The sequence below is a fragment of the Sturnus vulgaris genome, chromosome 3, assembly GCF_052056855.1.
Source record: "Sturnus vulgaris isolate bStuVul1 chromosome 3, bStuVul1.hap1, whole genome shotgun sequence".
NCBI classification, from domain to species: domain Eukaryota; kingdom Metazoa; phylum Chordata; class Aves; order Passeriformes; family Sturnidae; genus Sturnus; species Sturnus vulgaris.
Window position 1 is genome coordinate 32,656,305 of NC_142245.1, and position 21,184 is coordinate 32,677,488.

The window sequence follows — 21,184 nt, forward strand, 5'->3', positions numbered from 1 at the left end:
GGAAGTAGCACTTACCATACATTCTGTTCTCTAATACATTTGGATGGTATTTTTCACTTTCCTTTACTGCATGTCTAATGTGGCCCCAGAGTGGTGTTTCTGGTTTTCACAATTTTGAGTTTGTAGTCTGAGTTTAACATAAAACCCTCATTATTTTTTCTTGTACTTTGCACTTGACTGAAGGAAAAGTCAGTGTTTACACAGCTTAACAGTAAGGTTATGTGAATACAGACTAAATAATACTTTCATGCTGTCAGATTAATTCTTATCTCACAAGATAAACACGACTAGTGGCTACAGTTCACTCTGGTGGCTTTGCTGTGAAAGACCACGTGATGTTTTGCATTGGCTGTCCATCACACCGACTGCCTTTTGGCACCAATATATTTTTCTGTCTTAATTTTGAATTCTGCTACTATTAGGAGTAAATTATGCTCAATATTTTACATTTCTTGATATTTAATTAAATTCAAAGACTCTGACAATAACAGAAAAAAAAGTCCCAGTTCTTATGCTTTCTTGACTTTTTTTTTTTTTGGGAGGGTAATATCTTATATTTTGAAGTAATATGGATTATACTTACAACTTTCAAACTACAGCTTGGAACTTCAGTGCAAATAGCTTTCAGAGATGAAACAAAGTTAAAAGTAAGGGGATCTGTGTCTCTTGAGAAACTTATGAGAAGTCGTACTTTAATACTTCGTAAAACTAATGCTTCTCTTATCTTCCCATCTAAATATGGCCAGTACCTGTGGATAAAGAAGACAATATCTGCTGAGAACTTTTGAAACTTTAAAAAATTTGGGAGAGCCGCAGCCAGAGGGCGCTGCTGGCCAGCCCAGCCACGGCCACACAGGATTTTTTTCCCTGGTGGCACAGGTCAGGGGACTGGAACACCGGATCTCTCCCTGGCTGACATCCCTTGTTCAACCCCTATGCATTGGGACCGTGCGGGCTGGGGACTGGAATGCCTTCTGTAATTTCCTCCTGGGGAAACAGAGCTGCTGTGCAGGGTGCCTGCATCCTTTAGGAACAGCAGAAGAGATGGGTCACTGAAGGAGGATGAGGATGCTGTTTTGTCCTGATGAAGATTGCAGAAATTCTGTCAGGAATGGGTAGTGGCTTCCGTGGTGCTGTTCTCACAACTGATAGTTAGCTTTATATTCCTGACATGTGGGGGGAGCAGGTCAGGCAGGGAGAATGAAACTAAGAAAAATGCATGTTTTCTGCATTCCAGCAGCATCAAAACATCTGGGCCAATGAAATCTGAGCTCTACCATGCCAGAAAATAACTTACAAGCACGAACTGGGAGCTGGCAAGGTAAGGAAGCTGCGGCAGTGCCTCAAACACAAAGCCATTATGAAAGAAAAACGCTGAAGAATTCACATAGGTGCTTCCCTGGATCTCCCTAATCCAGTAAATTTCTGAATTCTTCCACCATAAGAATAAAGTAAGGAGGAGTATAGGAGATAACACAAACTGCAATGCTGTAGTGGTTCTATATACTAAGAAGCTTTCCAATATAAAGAGAAATAGGAGGGATACATATAGTGAAACTGAGGTTCCTACAGCACTGCCCACAATTCTTTCCCTATGATGGAGGCTGTACATAATCAGTTTATTGGAAAAACTCTCTCACAGACTTAAAACAGTTTATGCTTAGTATCAGTCACATGATAATTCTTTTTTGAAAAATTTGAACAGAACAGCTCTAAATAGAAAAGAGTACATAATCACAAGCTTAATTTGGCTTAACTGTGTTCAAATAAAATGCATAGATGGAATAGCAGCCTTTGCTAGACTCTAAATTCATTGTGAGCATTATCAACAGTAGGAGGGACCAGTGGTACTTGCCTCCTGAGCTGGATCGTTTGGATGCACTCTGGCTCCAATGTTGTGCCCATGAGTGATTTTTAATGGTCCATAGAAACTAGCTATTCGAAAATTATGTGGTTTTGTTTGGTTTTAGCACCTCTCAAACTGTGTTTAACCAAATTATGATATCATTCAAACGTAATCTATTCTGAATTGGGAATTTTCGTTTATATCTGTAGCCCACACTGTATACTAGTCACAACACATTATCATAACACACACACACACTCACACACACATTTTGTCATGCAGAATATCTGCACAATCCTCATAATATGCCAGTAGTTGTGGTCTCAGAATTGTCAATATAATAGTGTAAAATATAGGATTCATGTATAAGCAGACTATTATATTCCTGGGTCCCAGTCACATGCAGATGGTCAGACTAGACAATTTCTGATCTCCTTCAACAGGCAGATCCAAAGCTTAGGACCCAGAACTGGAAATGTCCTCTTAGGTCCCAATTCTGCTCCCATTTAAGTCAATGGCAGGACTCTCACTGATTTCAATAAGAGCAGAATTGGGCCCCAAGAAACGGGTGCACAGTGGTAACTAGTCTCCTGTGGGTTCATTTTCTCCAGCAGACCCTACTGGCATCATGGTAACCAGCTGGGCCCAGACCTGGACACTCACCGTTTAGCATTGGTGTCGATGACAATGGGCAAGTAGTCCATGACAGCAATGTACACAAACTGTTTGGCATCATCAATAACACTGTAGATAGCTTCAATATCCAAGACTCTGTCCTTGGGGCAGAAGAGTTTAGGTGAGTTCTGTGAAAGGAAAAGTTCAAATATGGCATTAAAAATAACTGATTTATTTTTGCTCCCCCTCAGTCTTCCCGAGATGATAAGTAGCATCCATTATTTTAGCAGAGATTATTAACTAATACCTTCAGCCATCCTGCTAGAATACTCAAAGCTACAAGGGCGAGCTACTTGCTTACTTGGCCCCCAAAAGCCTCACCATTTAGATGTAACTGTGGGTAAAATGCAGAAGACACAGACTTTAAAACATCCGCTGTCATCAAAGAAGCTGTAATTGAAGTTACATTTCAGAGAATTTTGTTCCAAAGAGCCCCAGGACTGGTTTCTGTTAGATTAAGTGTTCACATGTTCTTGCCACATGAGCCTGATCCTTCATTTGTGAGCAGGAATTGTTTTATGTCAGTTGTAGTGAGATGTTGCAGTTTCTGTAAGAAACTAATCTTTAAATCAAAGTTTCAGGTATAAATTACCCAGTAGAGAGCTGGTAACTGGCAAGCCCAGATTGCAGCTTTTCTGCCTTTTATCTGGGGCTGTCAAAGACAAGGTGAAGCCAGTGGAAATTGCTCGTCTGTGGCACATGTGTCCAGGACTTTCTACTCTGCTGCACAAGCAGGGAGACAAAAGTGAATCCCCCTTCCAAGTGGCTTGCAGGCAACAACTTCATTTCTAGGACAGAGGTTGTTGAAGGCACTTTAACCCAGCTGGAACAGATGTTTTCCTGCCACTGTATCACCTTCTCACCTTTGTTACTTGCTTGGGTTCCAGCTGACATCCAGATGAGTATCTTTCCTTTAGGGACAGATCCCAGGGGTTTTATTAGTCTTCCTTAATTTCAGTACACTGCCTGTCACAGTGGTTCCTTATTACTGACTGGTGTTCTTAAGGATTTACTATAACTAAGTACAGAAAATACTAGAAAATTAACCATAGCAAGATTTCAAGACCAGTATTCCAGATCCATTCCTGAACACTAAAAAACCAAAACCCCTTACACTTTATCAGCCAGTCTGGAAGATGAGTTTGTTGCTAAGCAACTCTAAGCCATGATTCCCAAGTATAACAAAAAAATTCAATGACTGCGTATTACTTGTTTTATATAGCACAAACACTGAAATATGTTCTCAAAAAATGAATTTCAACTCATGAAAAAAGTGTAAAGTGATTTAAATATAGTTAAATAATTAATTTATTTCAATTATCTGAAACTTTTTGGAGGTTATTGCACCGAGATGTTATTCTTAACACTTGTATTATTTTCTAAAACTTTTAAGGTACAGAATGGCTGAAAAAAGAAATTCTCATGTATTTGTCTTTCTCGGATGCATTCAACATAAATATCAGAAAGTGAAAGATTTCTTGAAGATAATTAGAAGAAAAATCTCAGTAAAAACTCTCACTACAGCACTGTGCTCCAGCATTCCACTTGTTAGTCTGTGGCATGCCTGATCCCTGCCCCGCAGCCATGGACTGGTTTAGGGCTTGTCTCCATTTGTGCAGCACTTGCTGTTCTGATCAACTACTCCCTCGTTCCTTCTCTTCACCTACCAGGAACAGGCCTTTGTTCTGGCTGGGAACAGCACCTTTCCACGCCCCTGCTCAGGGGGGTGTTATCCTGAACCCACAGAGAGGCAGCAGCCTGTCTCTGCCCCAGGCAGGGCTGCCACAGCCACAAGGGAACTGCCTGGCTCCTGGGAACTTCCTTCTGATCATCAGCTCAGGAACACACAGCAGATTAACACTCGGCCCACCAAGTCAGTCCCAAGCAATTCCGGGACTGTGTTTCAGAGGGTCATGCTGGCAAACACCGAAAATTTTCTAGTGGGTGAGAAATTTATGGAAGAGCCTGTTTTCAGGAAGGAAGAACCAGCCCAAGTCGCTGTGGATACAAATCCAGGTAGCTCTTGGTATTGGACTTCAGTGATCTGAGCTTCTGAGTACCACTGAGTCCTTCCTTTTGTTTTCTGAAGTGAAATACCAAGAGAAGATGCTTCCTTGCCAACAGGAAAGGAAAATATCACAGAGAGGAAAGAAACACTCTGCAAACTGAAAGAAAAAGTAGAGTCTCTCTCCATCTGCCTTTGTCTAGGATCCCACATTCCTTAAACTGGGCCATAACCAGCTTTCCATTCTGTGTTGTCCTCCACATTGACTTTCAGTAGGATTTCTTACAGATTTCTTAGAAAGGAGTGGGATTTCACTTCACAGGGCATTAGCAAACTGTCCAAAAGTCTGTCTCTCATTTAAGCTAGTCCTTAATATTCTCCAGAATCAATGGAGTGTCCATTTCTTCAAGCCACTGTTAATTCTGGCTGTCTTAGACACTTCCACATTTTCATTCCAAAATAGTTCTCTGTCTCTCCACTGATTGTAGGAGTATGAAAAATCCTGGACAGAGGAATATTGCCTGGCACCCAGCAGATGAAGGGAAACCCTGCCATGTATAAACACTCATCTGCACCGTCTGATGCCAGTGGCTGTACAAGTTAATAGTGGGCTACGTGTGTTGTGTTGTTTTAGACATAACACAGCTATAAAGCAATGGGGATTTTGCCTTTGCTTTATAGAAAATGGAAAATTACTCTCAGCAACGTTATTTATATTCTTGATTTTGAAGGGGTGGTTTACACTCATGTAATTACCCCCAATATGAATGATACTCCATATTCTCCATCATCTCTATCTCACTGGGTACATTCTTCCAGTTTTCCTACATCACATGTGAGATAGAGGAGTCAGTTTACTACCATTAAAAATACGTGCACAGACAGTGCTTCCATGGGGATCACTGCCTGAATTTCATGAGTTTTAAAATGTCATTTAAAAATAAAGCAGAAATAGATGATCTCGTACAGAAGTACAAATGCTTTGCAATAGGGTCAATCCTTATAAATTACATTGATGAAAATGCAAGCTGTGATACAAAGTTTATTCTGTATCATTTTCTGTGTCTGAGTAATGGTTCGTTTACTCCCAAGTCATTCATGTTCTACCTATTAGTATGAACGAATTTAATTTGAAGGGTCTCTATTATTTTCTGAACATTAGTGGAGAAGTGCTGAACATTACAAAGAAAGGGAAATTGAATAATGCTCAAATGAAATCCTACAGCATCTTCTGTCCTGGCAAAATGCATGTCATAGAAACCATAATTTAAAAAAAAATATTGTGATTTTTCAAATGTCCAGGCCTCTCAAAGATCTTGTGGGTTAAATAAATTTCTTCCCTTTCCCCTCCCCACTCTGGAACTCATTTCAGAACTTACCGACACAAAAGCTTCTGATTTTGTCTCGTTCAGCTGCAGTGTCAGTTTGTTTTGAGTATCATATACTCCATAGAGTCTCTTAGACCAACTTGGAGGTATTTTGTTCTTGTACCTCAATGAGCTATACAGGGCAAATATCCTTTGCAAATCCAGGACCAGGCAGCTACAGTTGTATACGATGACGCCAAGTTCCTTCATCTGTGAAATTAAAAGTTGGATCATTAGTGATACTTCTGCTGATGGATCTGTGGAAGTATGCAGCAAGAACACAAAAATCTCACCTTGGGTACCCCAGTTTTCTGGGCATCGGTTTCTTCACATGTTAAAAGGGAGATAATGACACTTTTTTCTCACTGAAAGTACTCAAAATTCTCACAAATAAATTATGAGGAGAAATAGTCCAAGTAAATACAGACAGCAGAGTATAATTAAATTCTTTAGCCTTCAACAGGCACAGTCGACTTCTCTTTTAGGTAAAAGAATGTCTCCTGATCATCATAAATCTTGTTTTGGCAGAGATTTCATTAATTGTACACCCCCAGAACCTAAGTTGTTGACAGAATTTCATGCTGAATGTATTGTCTGGCTTTTGTAATCAAAGTGTAACCACATGCTCACTCTCTTCCCTTCCTTTGCTTTAGAACAGCTTAAGAAAGGACTGGTGTGGGCTTGGATGCTACTGACCTCTCATTACCTATATTTAACAACAGTTCAGCCATCTTCTAAAACAAAGCAAGAAGAAAATCTGCATGTATCTGTTGGAAAGCCATATGTAGGATAAATATTTAAAGGATCCATGCTGGTTCTCTGCAGGCAAAGTCTCTCGGAAGCATGCCTGCAAAGTCTGCCTGGCATGATGAAGAAAATAAGGGTAATATGAACTCTCCAGCATGCTTACCCTTTCACTCCAAAATATTCCTACTGATGTTATTCCCCTTAGATGAGATCTCCACAGTCACACAGACTAGTTTCTGGTAAAAGCATATCTTTCTATAAAGCCCGTGGGAACTCTGAACCCCGCACTGACGCTATCTCAGAGCTTGTTCCAGTGCAATTCTCCCTGACTGCACATGAGAACCACTCTGCAGGAGTGGGCAGAGGGAAAGCAAAAGATAGAATTGAACCTTGACTCTTTCTGTGGTGGGTGAGCAGAAACAATAAACACCAATATGCCAGTGAGAAGGAAATTCGATGGGTGACACATTCTTCATGTCCCCGACCTGGAAATACCACATACCTAAGAATACATAACACTGAGCTATCTCCTTCCTAAATATTTGCCAAACAGTTGCAGCCACAGGCAAGACCTAATATTATTACTACCTAAATCAGAGTATTTCTGCAAGCTTCTTTAATCTGTTAGCCTGCACAACCTGAAATTTGTGGACATTTGGAAAAAACAGACATACTGCATTGCAGCCTTTCATTTCTGGATAAGCCAGTAAATTAATTTTGATACTAAATATAAATATGACCAACATCCTAGCTGAAGAATCTGTTTGGAATAACATCCTTAATTTTTCCCCTGGGTGCTGGTTTCTTTGAGGATGCTCCTGTATTCAGCTCTAGACTGTCCCCGTAGTCTGGGCACTATTTGTCTCCAAATATTTTTAACTATACATTATCACTGTTTTCACTGTGTGCTGCCAATACAGCTCTCTTAATTGCCAGGCATGCCATCGCAGAGGACTTGCTAATAGTACTCTGTTATATGTATCTGCATAATGTGGTTTAATCGGCTTTTCATGGCTGTTAGTTGATTCTAACATAATTATGTGGTTACAGTTTTCCTTTCATTTATCAGTCCCATTATTACCATTCCACTTTATCCCTTCTATTAAAAGTAAAGATGAAAGGGTCCTCACTGCACACCAGAAGCTGCCAGGATTGCATCTGCATGAGCAACAGGAGCGCCTGCAGTGCGTCCCCTCCCTGTGAATTAAGAGATTGCCCTCCTGCCTAAGTGGCTCCTCATGTAGAGATGGGGAGGAAGCCAGGGGCACTAATGCGTTTTGTTAAATGCCACTTTCCCAGATCACCGCCTAGCCGGAGCGCCAGAGGCAGCATTAGGACACCTTAGCGCCAGCCTCTCCCGGCGCACAGGAGCACCGGGAGCGCAGGGACCGGACCCTGCCCCGGAGCCGGCTCCAGCGGGATCCGCGGTGCTGCCCGCCCGCAGGGAACGGGCTCAAACCACGGGCTGCAATGGAGCCATCCCGAGATGTGTTTACAGCGCAGTAATGAACGCTGCCTTCCCAAGTGCCTTCTCAAGGCACTGACCAAAGCTTTTCCTGCTCCTGAAGCTGCTGTAAGAGCTTTTCCCCAGGGGGATTCCCTAATACACGATAGAGGCAGAGCTCCTCCTTTCCCTCGCTGGGAAAACACAGATATCCTCTGCTGCTTGTTTTCATTAAGCTTTTATAAACTTAAGTTCAAATTTGACTCAACCTGAACAGCAGACTGAAAGCCATAGGAAGAGGGCAGACAGCGGCTCTGATGCTTGCTGCGCAAACCGAATTTTCTTAAGAAACCGGCTTAGATGTCAGCCTGTCACTTTGTGACCCTCTCAGCTTAGGTGTGGTATATCCCCTTGAAATGCAAACAATACATGTATGTAGTAAAACCCCACCTTTTCCTTTCTTGTGCAACAGCCTCAATAAGTTTAGAGACAAAAACATCTGCTTCAGAAGCATCTTCTACGCCGAGCCTAGTTTTACTCCCATACTCAGAGCTGAGGAGAAACTGCTCTCCCTCCTATTAATCATGGAGCTTATAATTCCGGAGGCATAGGGGGCAGCAAGGATGTGGTAGTGGCAGATTTAGTATGAAGTGGTATGATATCTAGATAAGGGAAAAGACTTTCCCTTCCGTTTGACAGCTGCTGTCATTACAAATTTTTTTTTAGTAGTCTCAGAGGAGCAGCAGAAAAAAACATCTACATTGTAAGAATCAAAATCTGAGTGTTGCTCCCTGGCTTGTCATCATGGAAACCTTCAGCTAAGCATCATCTGAGGTATCTGTTAAGGTAAAAACCCTTCAGGGCAAGAGCTCTTAAGGCAAGAGAATTATTTCTTCATCCTGCATTTTAAAAGCAATTAATATAGCAATGAAAATGTCACTGAAAAATTAAAGTGAAGAAGATCTCAAAAAAATCAAAACCTTAATGAAACGAAGCAAGATAAATGTGAAATGAAAACACAGAGTGACAAATTTGATTACCTCAACATGGAACAGAAGTTTTTGGATGGTAAAGTTGTACAGTTGCTTGTGAGAGACATTTCCAGGGCATGTGTCAGGGCCTGGGGAAAGGAATGGTTATCTCCACAGAGAATTTTGTGTCCTCTCTTCAGCAGGTTTCTTCTCCTCTTTGTTAAGAACTACCATGCATGCTCTAACCAAATAATGAAAATATGGGAGCTGGTTTTCTTTGTTTTTATCCATGCCATTTACATTTGTGTAGAGCAACTGTTAAAGATTACCAAATTATTGTTTGACTTTCTTGCCAATAAGGGCTTTCTTAAAGCACCAAAGGAGTGAATAATTATACTTGGCTTAAGAAATGTAGTCTCCTCCCCTTGTACAATGATACTCTAACTACAGAACTCAGTTAAGCTATGAAAAGTAATTAATATGGCCTAGACAGAAAAATAGTAATTTTTATGACAAGAGGAGGAATTCCTTGCTAAATTAGACAAAAAGCAGCATTTCACAAAGAGGAATTTTTAGTTATTCTTTTTTTAGGTACATTCATAGGCATCCTATCCAACAAGAAGAAAAAACATGGGAGAAGAACCTAAACAATCCAGGCTGTGGACACAGAGCACTGTAAGATTCCTACCCTGAAAGCAATGCTAGCAGGACTTTTCAGGTATGTTTGGTTCACGGCCAGAGAGGGTGTACAGTGTGTCCTTGCCCTGCACTGTGCAGACGAGACAGCTCATTTTATATTTACCTTGAGCTACACTGAGAGACAACCCCACTGTGTAGGCAAGCCACTATTTGACCTACATAAGAGTGGCACAATCTGGTTCACAGCTTGCAATATCTGAGTTGTGGCAAATGTAGCAGGAAGCTTTAGAAAACCCCTTGTTTAAAGAAGAAGTTTTTAGTAGTTGTTCACACATGAACCTGATCCTGTAAACAACAGGCAACTCTTCTCAGACACGAACTGCCACTTGCCCAAAAGGTCTGACCACTGGCAGATGCCAGGGATCCATTGCCTGTGCTAGAGAAACTCTGGATTAACTAGAGATAGCCTATTGCACACAAAATTTACTAAAGCAGACCTTTGGTATACAGGATAGTGTATGCATCTGTCATTTGCCTGTGTTTGAAAATGTATTTAATTGTGCATTTGAGCATCTGATTTTTTTAATGATAAGTTTCTAAATGAATAACTGAGCAAAGCCAGATTCACAACAGGGCAAACTAATGAAGTAACAAAAAGCACTCCATACTGATAAATCAATTACTAAAGTCTAAAATTCCAATAGCTTCTAAAGAAAAGTAATATACAATGTATTCATTATCAGCTTAAGACAAATCAGATATTTACAGTAGAACATTAATATTTTCACAAAATATGCTCTAATTACCCAGTTACCCAGCACTCCAAACATACTTTACTTTTGTTATCAGGCTTACCTGATCCCTACTGCAGACCTCCCTTATGTTTTCACGCAGTATCCTTTAATACTGAGTGAATAATTCCCAATCATACATAGCACCACTGAAGGCTGCCTGTGTGCAGCTATTCTTTATCTCTCTTTACCAAAACCTGCTGAGCAGATATGCGTGCCCATCCCATGCCAGGAACGAGTGACAGCCGAGGGATGGCCTCTGGCATTTTGATGGCAGTGATCATCAACAGAGAAAGTCAGAGATTTGAGAAAGGTTAAAGTGTTTCTTTGTGCAGAGTTGTTCACCGTGACTGTTGTAGCTCACTTTGCTGGAAGAGGCTGACAGGAGTAGTGCTAATCACAAATGCACTCGGTGCAATGACCCCATTCAGGCTGCCCTCGTTTTGATGTAAACCAAACCTCCAACCTGATGCTGAACAGGCTGAGAAGGCTGTAGCACTGCCTGGCCCCTCTCTCACAAAACTTCTGCAGGTATTACAGTCCACCACAACAGCAGAAGGATGTGCCTCAGCTAACACTTCATTAGAAACTGCAATCTACCCCTACATTCCTGAGACAAAAATCCTCCTTCTATGCTTGGCCAGTAATACAGTACAGAGACTTCACACTTTGCTATGTTAAAATCAAAATTAATTCAGTGAAATCCAAATCCAGCACAGTCCTGCTTCTGCTCCAAGTTCCACTTTTTCTTCTCCTGTTGCTAAGAAGATGGGAGCTACATTGATACTGGGAAATACTAAGCAGAAAACATTAGGACAAATGGGAAAGCACTGTTTTCTCAGGAAGTTGTTAAAACTCTGTCTAGCTTAAACTATTGAAAAGTGAATAAATCTAAATTAACAACATCTTTGGATGTCAGAAATCACCTAGGGCACAATAAATCTTCTTACTTGAATTCCCTGTTGACAACCACAAATTGCTCTTGAATATTACTTATGGAATTAAAACAGATTAAATTTTAAGATTAACTGTTTCATTGTTTAATTGAACAACTTTCCTGTTTTTCTACAGACACTTTCACTGGATCAATGGTATTTTTAAAATATTATATTCAGCTCTCAACCATTCTCAAATTAATCACTTTGTGAGTCTTGCACTTGGATCTCTCTTGTGCCTGGCCTATGTCCTATGGTTTTGTAGGTTTTACATTTCTGACATCTAAGGCTAAAGGTTAATTTAGTTGGTTTTAAGTAATTTGAAAATAATTGCCAGGTAGAATTTCCAATGAACTAGAAAAAAAGCCCTTCCACTTGACAAAAGAATGAAATTTCAACCTGAGCCAGGAACTCAATCTCATCACTGAAAATGGAAAACTGTCACTCAAGCCACTGTGCTGGAAATAAATCTTAGCACGTGACCAAAGGTGATGCATTGGACAGGGAGTGCACCCAGCATTGGCACTGAATGTCACTATAAAACCATGACACGTTTTTACCAAAGGAAGTGGTGTAAATGGACTGACTGTACCACTGAAGCTGATAAATTTGAATTGTCAGCCACCAGCAGTCCACTGGTCTTTAACTCTCACCTATAGAAAGTACATTTGATGGATTTGGAGCTGTAGTTCATGCAGAATAAAAGTCCCAAGAAGTTACAACTTCATATGTTATTTTTACTAATATTACCTTATGACAAAAATCTGCCATGACAAGGCAGAGAATATCTTTGATGAGCTGCTAATTTTTATATTCCTTTTTTTCAGTAGTCCATAGGCAAAGAAAACAGAACTGCACAGTGATGCTCTACTAATTTCCATTTCAGCCACACCATTATTTTTCACAGCACCCTGATCTTAAGAAAATCATGCTGAGAAAAAAAGACAGGCTTAGCATTTCATTTCTGCTGAAAAGTACTGCTGCTGAGACGCAAAGCAAGTTAGGCACCCAGGCAGAAGGAGGGTTTGTTTAAACATGGTGAGGTAGCAATGCATCTTCAAAGCAAAAAAAGCAGAAATCCCCTGTGTCCTCATCCCATTAGAAAGAAGCCCCATCATGGTTTTTCTTTTTCAGCCATCTGTTCTATTGATACGCAAAACTCAGCAAAAATAAATTTGTTCATAGAAAAAAATCAAATATACTTTGTTTAAACGATGGACCATTCTGTGATGATGTTTACATAGACTCTGACACAGAACTGTGAGTGCAAGTTTGGGCTTTTTACTGCTGTTTTTTAAGATCACTAACAAACCAAGCCTGACACACAGCTAAGCGTCAGAACAAGCCAGAAGGCAGAACTGAATCAGTTAAAAATTTGTTGCTATATAATCTATCAGCATAATTTATATCACTTGGTATAATCACAGCCTAATTTATAATTTTCAAATGAATTTTCAGTTTATAGTTTCATTACCCCCTCAAAGCAAGCACAAGTGTCTTCTTTAGGGGAAATGGAAGCTTGCAACTGCAACAAAACATTTTACCAGGATCATGTTTGATTTATTTCTTGCTTTACTGCAGGAAATCTAATTAATATGAATTCTAATTTGATTCTGTTTCTCTTTTGAAATAAGTTTTGTTCCTTTTGTCAAAGAAAATAGCAGGCTAGAAAGGAAAGGATCACGTTGTGTTGGTCTCCCACCTCACTGCTGGCAAGCTGCATTGCATTTCAGTCTTGGTGTCATTCACATGGCATTAAAAAATTCACTTCTCCAGTGGAACCATAAGAAAACTAACAGGTGAAGTGAAAGACTCTGCTAGCTTCTGAAAAGGGCTGGACTCTCCTTCACCACATACATGTGTGTACCTCCCTGAAGCCTCTTTCCATCCTCCCTGCTCCAGAGCCTGTCCTGTCAGCCCTTATCTCACATTCTCTTCACGCAGCTGGAAATCACAGCACGAGCCCTTAGCGTTTGTTCTCATCCTATGCAGTGCTGCAAAGGGCAGCCTTCATACGTTTTCTGCTGTGCAACAGAGACAGGAGAGTGCAAAGGGCTGATCTCAGAGTAAGGGAAACGTTTATGTCTAAACATTTCTCTCAAAGCACGCAGTTTCCTTGGGGCTTTCAGATCCATGGCCTTCAGGGAAATGCAACAGCATGTAGTTGACTAATTGGATGCATTATTTATAACATTACCGACACACACAGTGGGCTTTCCTTCTGCAAACTGAATAGAAATTGGTAGCAGACATGCTGGGGACACAAACTGGGACAATGACATTGCATATGAATTATTGCTGTAACTGTTGAGCTTTGCCAGACTACCTGATCAGAATTAGCTTTTTTTTGGTGTAAGAAGAGGGCCAAAGGCATTAATTAATTTTTTACTGAGCCTTGATTAAATTCAGTGTACAGGACCTTGAGGTAAGCTAGAAATCCAAGCAGTTTAGATACATAAGGCAATTTAGCCAAATGGTACACAGGCAGCCCCAGGACAATGGCTAGTCAATATGAAAATCTATTTTAGAAATCCACTGTGCTCTCTGTCCTTTTCTCCTGAGTAACCATCTTGGATATTTGTTTCTGGCTGCTTCAACATGGAAGCAATGTCTCTTGTAAGGATGATCCCTGTATAGGCCTCTAGGAAGAAAACTTGTAATTAAATTAATACATCATATTTCTCCCTCCTGACTCTAACAGTAAAATTGGGAACACAGAACCACAGACTGTATAAGGCTGGAAGGATTCTCTGGAGGTCATCTAGTCTAGCCTCCCTCCTACCAGGGTCATCCTAGAGAACAGGATGCACAGGATGGCACCCAGACAGTTCTTGAATATCTCCAGTGATGAAGACTCCACAACTTGTCTGGACAATCTGTTCCACTGCACAGACACCCACACAGTAAAGAAGCTCTTCCTCATATTCAGGTGGAATTTCCTGCACATCAGTTTCTGGTCTCTGCCTCTTGTCCTATTGATTGGCAGCACCGAGCAGAGCGTGGCTCTATCCTCAACACTCTCCCTTGAGACACAGACATTGATGGGTCCCCTCTCAGTTATCTCTTCTTCAGGCTAAACAGGGCAAGTTTCCTCAGCTATTTCTTGTGAGGTGCTCTAGCACTACATTTAAAAGAAATGTCCAGTAAGTCACCATACTGATTAAAAAAAGTTGCCTGTCCAGTATCACGATTCCTATGACTTCTACAGTTCTCTGAAGACATACTTCACAATTCTGTTGGCAGGCACTGCATGCACAATATACCTTCCTCAGGCAGGGATTAATAGTTTTCCACTGAGCAGTTCCAGGGAAACGTCAATGACATCACTGTTTTGATGACTGCTGTTTACTTAGAAAAGTTAAGAAAGGTGAATTGACTTCTAAACCAGGCCTTGATGCTTATGACGACAGTATCAAAATCTGAAAAGGTTAGTGATGACATTAATGCTGCACATTCATATGGAAGGAATGCTTTGTCAGAATCTATTTTGTTCTGCTTGATGACTTATGGGTATAGAAAGATGAGATTTTATTCTGAACTGCAGAATCATTTGTCTTTTATAAAATGACTGAAATGATTGTCCTTCCTTACTCCAACTCATGGAGATTTATGCCATGGTATTTCAGCCTGATTTAGTGTGTGTCTTTTTCTCAGGACAATACCAAATCCAGTTTTCCATGAAAGGATTCAAACTTTCAAGCAGGAGGTGACTGGGCTCCATCTGGGAACCTTTTGGAGCTGAGGCAGCTCTGAATGAAGATATTTTTCTAGGGGGGAACTGTCATCTGTGCAGTATCAAAGTGTGTGTGCGTGGGTAGAATCACATATTGGGAATACAACTTTCATGATTATTTTAATGTTGTTATTTTAATTGTTTAGTTGAACAAGATTGATCTGATGGGGTATGCTAATAACTAAATCCCTCTGAGAGGAATCTGCCTACATTTGTTAACATTGCTGACCAAGATTAGTTGCCAGCAAATTCTTGTGCAAGATGATGGAATATACTGTGGTGCATTAGCTTCCCCAACAGAGATTCAGCTGAGGTCCAATGGACAAGTTTTCTTTCAGCATAACATAAATCAAATTTTTAGGAAAGTGATGGATTTACTGCTTTTTTATATCCATGTAAGTTTACTAGTTATTTCAGACTACCCCAGGGAGATCACTGCAAATAGACTTTATAGAGATGTGCCTAAAACCAATTTTCATCTCTATGACCAATGTCTTTCTTTTATTTTTTTTTTTTAAAGGCAAGACAGCTGCCAGGTGAGCTATTTGTGATGCAGTTTCTGGGATATCCTCCCAAACACTTTTTATAAATTTCAACAGCTTAACTTTCAGGCTACTTAGTCTTATCCCTAGGCCATGGACTCGTGCAAGCATACCTCACCAGTGCTGTCTATTCACCACATTATTTGCTTCAAGATAGCAGAAGAGGTCTTAAAAGCTGTCTCCTTTTTTTGCATGCACTTTTATGGATGATTTTCTATCCTGTGTTCAGTTTGTGTTCTGGCAGCAAATTCCTGCATGCCTCCAGTTCCCTAAACACTTTTAGAACCCATCCAAAATTCTCAAGTAAACTGATATTATTTGTCAAGTATCTGAGGGGCCAGTAATAAACCAGAACCAATCACATTCTCTTTGCAACATCTATGACTCTTAATTAAGACATAGTGATGGTATGGCAAATATTAAAAAGCAAGTCAATTATTATTAGGTTGGTTTTACTGGAGAAAGAACCTTCTATTTTCCTTTGGGTTATGGAGATCCAACTACCTGAATATGCCATGATGCTTTGGAAAGAACTCAGTTTATCAACTCAAAATGGATATTCCATAATTTTGCTCTGCTGGCTTACTATTTATTGATTTACAATCTATTCTTGATTATTCTAACAGCAGGTAAACCTGTTCACAGGACTTCCACAGCAACTAAAAAAATAAAAAAGATGAGAAGAAAATAGAATCATAGAATGGTTTGGATTGAAAATGTCCACCCAAAGATTATCTAGTTCCAATCCCCTGCTGTAGGCAGGGATGCCATTTACCAGACCAGATTGACTCAGGGCCCTATCCAACCTGTCCTTGAACATTTCCAGGGATGGAGCATCCACAATTTCTCTGGGCCAACCTGTTCCAGTGCCTCACTACCCTCACAGTACAGAATTTCTTCCTAATATTAAATCTAAATCTATTCACATTAAGCTTGGCATTCAGCAATATCCATACCCAGCTAGCTGAATATGCCATGCTGCTTTGGAAAAAAGTCAGATTCTCTTTTCAAACTGAATATGCCATCATTTTGCTCTGCAGGTTTATGACTTACTGATTTACAATTTATTATTGATTATTTCAACAGCAGATAAACCTGTTTCACAGAACTTTCAGAGCAATTTAAAAAATCAACAAAAAATCAAGAAGACAAGATCTGTAATTTCAGAGGTCAGAAACACAGTGATGAGCATACTCCTACAGTCAACAGAAATCAAATAAAAACATGCAACAAGCTGTTGATGTATTTTGCTCTCTCCTACACTAAATACAGACACATAATGCAGGAGATGCATTGTTGTATGTGAGAATGGAGCACAACAGTGGGAGAAGTATGACAAACAGGAATAACATCCGAGTTCCTGGGAGCTGGGAATCAGCACTGCACCTAGAGAAACTAGCCAAGCTGAGAGGACTTTCTGGCTCCAACTGCGAGGTGAATATATAGATCTCATGCTGTTTTCAGTTGCTAAATCACATAACAGAAGCCCACAGGAGTAAGGAGGAACCAAGGGCACAACCAGGCAGCAGTGAATCACACACAAGACACAAGTGGAGCAGCCACATTACCATGATCCTGTCCAGCTTTAACCAGCCCTCTGTGAGCAGTGCACAGCAATGGTAAGCAAGAGACAAACAGTCCTTTTGCTTCACTGATATTTACTTGTAAATACTGGATGCACAGGTAATAAATTTCAAGCAGAGTAAGCATAATGGACAACACTGACTGTCCTGATTTTCTGGATGTGACAGAGATAAAGCAGCCTGTCTCACCTAAAGAATCAAACAAAACATTGTATTTCCAAAAATGCAAACTTTACACCATGATAAATGCATGCTGTGAGATCTGCACATTTACAAGAGCAACCTATCCTCTCCCAGTCCCCTGACTTTTGGGGGAAAAAAAAAAGAGAAAAGAAAATAGAAAAGCTGCAATTTTGGAGATATGTATCAGCTACTAAAATGCTCTAGCTTTGGTCAAAGATAAAAACCCTAGCCAAAAGCTCTTAATGAAAATAATAAAAGTATTTTCAACTTGTACTTTGAAGGACAAGCTGTCATAGCATCATAGCAAAGTTCTGACAATACAACTAGATTTCTATGCAGCAGGAAATAGAAAAAAGTAATAAATAGTCTAAAAAGGTAATTGTCAATCCAGCTCTGTAATATCTCCTTATACCTGCTTTCTTTACATATTGCCTCATTTACCTATGCTTGAAGATCTGGGCTGCACTTTTCTGTTCTTCACAATATTAGCTAGCTTGGGAAATGATCCCATAGACAGAAAACCCACAAATTTTTTTTTAAGGATTGGATCACATGGATAACAGTAGATCAAAACTTCTTAGAAGGAGATACTCACTGTCTTAATGTAAAAGAGATTTATTAACACAGAGATATGAATTTAGATAGAATACACCAGTATTATGTTGCCTGTACTTTCAGTCTAGTATTTACCCATCTGAACTTGATTGAACCTCAGTGGACAATGATGTTGAAAGAGCCTTGTTTCATGTTATAGGACACTTGAGACTGTGTTCAGCTTACTAACAGCAACATGATACTGAACACCACTGGGACAGCAAAAAAATTAAGCAAATTATTAGAAGAAGATGGGAAAAACTGACAAAGTGCACATTAGGGACAAATTTGTAATTCATACTAGCACAACATGGTATCAAATGGAAACTCTCAATATAACTTTTGCTTGACTGAAAAGATGGAATTCTAGTGTCAGACAAAATATCTTATCTCAAAAGGACCAGATGCACCATTACATAACTTCAAGAGACTCAGATAAAAGTTCAGAGAAACGACTGACTGATTATAGCCTGCTTTTGCTCTATGAATTCTGTAAAGATCATCAACAGAAATTGCAAATGTGCAAATCGTGTCTCAGTGATCAGTTTTGAGAGGTGGCTCTGCTATAGCAAGATTTTGGGGAAGCTGGAAACAAACAAGAACATCATGATGTATTTTGAGATAAAAAAAAATCCACTATTTATTACATATTGCTTTTACTGGAGGATAATTTTTTTCCCCGCAAATAAATAGACAGTTGGATTAATCTTCCTTGTTTCAGGAATTTTCAGTAATAGTATTTTCAAAGAGCTGATTATTTGTTGCACATAAATGCATTTTTCTGAAGTAGTTCAACTAATCCATTATAGCTGTTTGCCCACTGGATTCATTTATTCATGCGTGAATAAAACTTTTCCAAAACTTTTGCTACTATGAAAAGCTCCAGAAATGTTCATAGGTATTACAAACCTCATGCTCCTTAACAGAATTAAAGAGATAAATGCATTTTCAAGCTTTGTTGGAACTATTGGAGGGACTCATGGAACAAAAGAAATATACACTTCGTTAGCTTATGGATTATAACAGTTGTTATATAACCAATTTCTTTTATTAAGTAATAATAAGCTACTGGGTCAAGGAACTAGAAATTAGAATATAATACCATGCCCATCTTGATTGCTATTAGTTCAAGCCACAGGAGAAAATTAATCACTGTAGGTACACAATTTTAGGCATGTTTGAGTAACTAATTTTTTAGTTGTTTATTAGTATATATAAATCTACCAGCAAGAAGCTAGATGATTTCACCAGTAAAATCTTACAGAGTTTACTATATTTAAGGAAGTGGCAAAATTCTGATTGTCCATAATCCTCAATTTTCAATGGGTTATGTAATTGGGTAATATTTGGATACATCGGTAACAATAGAAAAAGATGCACAAAATCTAGACCTGTACAAAGAAAACTTCAAAATATTCCACTATGAATGAAAAAACACCCAATTTTTGTAAAATTCTGTCTTCAGGAGCTCTAAGCAGTACTTAACATTTCCCTGTGGGGTTTAATTTCAGGCTGAAGCAGAGAGTTGGCATAGATGATTTCAGCCAGGATTACTACAGTTTTGACAAACTTTCAATTTAACTGAAACACAGTTTTACTTGAAAAGTAATAATGTGCTCTTAGCCTTGCTCATAATTTCAATGCTGACACTCTAGCAAGTATTAAAACTTTGCCAGCAGAGGCACAGGATATGTGCAAATTTAAAGGCTATTCTTAAGTAATATCTGCAGCATATGAAAATCTCTCCTTGATACAGAAAATTTTAAGAAAATACTCATATTGCCTCTTGCCAGTGCAGGCAGGTCAAGAAAATGGCAACAAAACTAAATAAGCTTCATATGTGATTGATTTCTAGTATCCAGCTTATAAACACAAAGAATTCTCTACAAATATTGCAAACCCAAAGCACTTAAGTCCTGAAGATGTTTTCCAAGGAGCTGTTAAAAGTTAAATTACTGTTTCAGCTTTAGATTTATCTTTCTAAAAGACAAATGATGCTAGGAAACTTTTTTTTCTTTTTTTTCTTTTTTTTTTTTCTTTTCAGTATCAGGCAAAGGAATAAAAGAGGGAAAGAGAGGGAGAAGGAGAGGGAGCTGATTCCTCATCTGCAGCTATACTGGGACTCTGGTAATGAGAACCCGTGGGAGATACATTTCCCCAGCAAGGGCTCAGCTCACCGTGGGTTTTAAGATTAGGTCCCACACATGAACAAAGCATTTTGCTTGAGGAAAGAACTCAGAATAAAATGACAGAGTTCTGTGCTTATTTTGCTTCATATGTGAAAAGGAAAGTTCAAGACAGATTATTATTTTAGGACAACATATCAGATCTCTTTGACAATTGCTCTGATTTATTAACCTGCAACTCTGGAGTAAGGGAATTGAATACTCATATCTAACATCAACAGGAGCCAAGCATCTAATTTCCTTTGGCTCTTCTGAAACCCCAGCATACATTTCTCAACTAACTGAAAGCAGATTCTCTTTTACCGTAATGCAGAGAGATTTCTTTTTGCATTGTACAAATATTCTTCAGAACTTCATCCTATAACTACATATAAAAGTATACTGTTATATGACAATAAGATTAAAACAAGTCCAAATGCACGAAGAAAAGAGTGATAAAATTAACACTGAGGAATCACTTTTGAAGCACTGGTCTACAAGTAACTGGCATCAAAGATTAACACAGGTATGTTACAAGATTTACTTCAGCATGAGAAGACCAAACCTATATGGAATTGCATCATCTGTGATGAAGGTCATAAATACAAAAATAATATATAAGTAATGTAATAATCTGTATGGTAAATGTGCTTCTTTTCCCCACATTAATTATTTTCACTGGTACTCAAACCCCCAAATAGAAGAGGTTTCACAGATATACTATTTATAAGCTAAATAAATCCTATGAAGAGCTATTTTGTTATGACAGAAGAGTTTAGGTCACGAGGCACAGATAACTTAAAAACATTTTCTGAACTGCCCAAAAGCCCAAACGGTATTGACTGAAAATACAACATCCTCTTTTCCAAGACTTTCTTTAAGAACATTGTTTTTTCTATCTCTGTTCCAGAGTCCTTTGTAAACATACCTTTAAAGTAAATTAATATCATAGGAAGAGCAAAAA

At 39.2% G+C, this 21,184-nt stretch overlaps 1 protein-coding gene across 5 annotated transcripts in view; it reads right to left on the bottom strand.

Annotated features, from left to right (window-relative positions):
- The window catches only part of PLD5 (phospholipase D family member 5), a 167,996-nt gene that overhangs the window by 15,935 nt on the left and 130,877 nt on the right, over positions 1-21,184 (bottom strand). For all 5 annotated transcript variants that reach the window (XM_014878057.2, XM_088161318.1, XM_088161321.1 and 2 more), the window contains exons 6-8: positions 5,906-6,103; positions 2,510-2,649; positions 584-749 (exon numbers count right to left, since the gene is read on the bottom strand). In XM_014878057.2, coding sequence (XP_014733543.1) covers positions 584-749; positions 2,510-2,649; positions 5,906-6,103 — 504 coding nt within the window. The remainder of the gene's footprint in view (positions 1-583; positions 750-2,509; positions 2,650-5,905; positions 6,104-21,184) is intronic.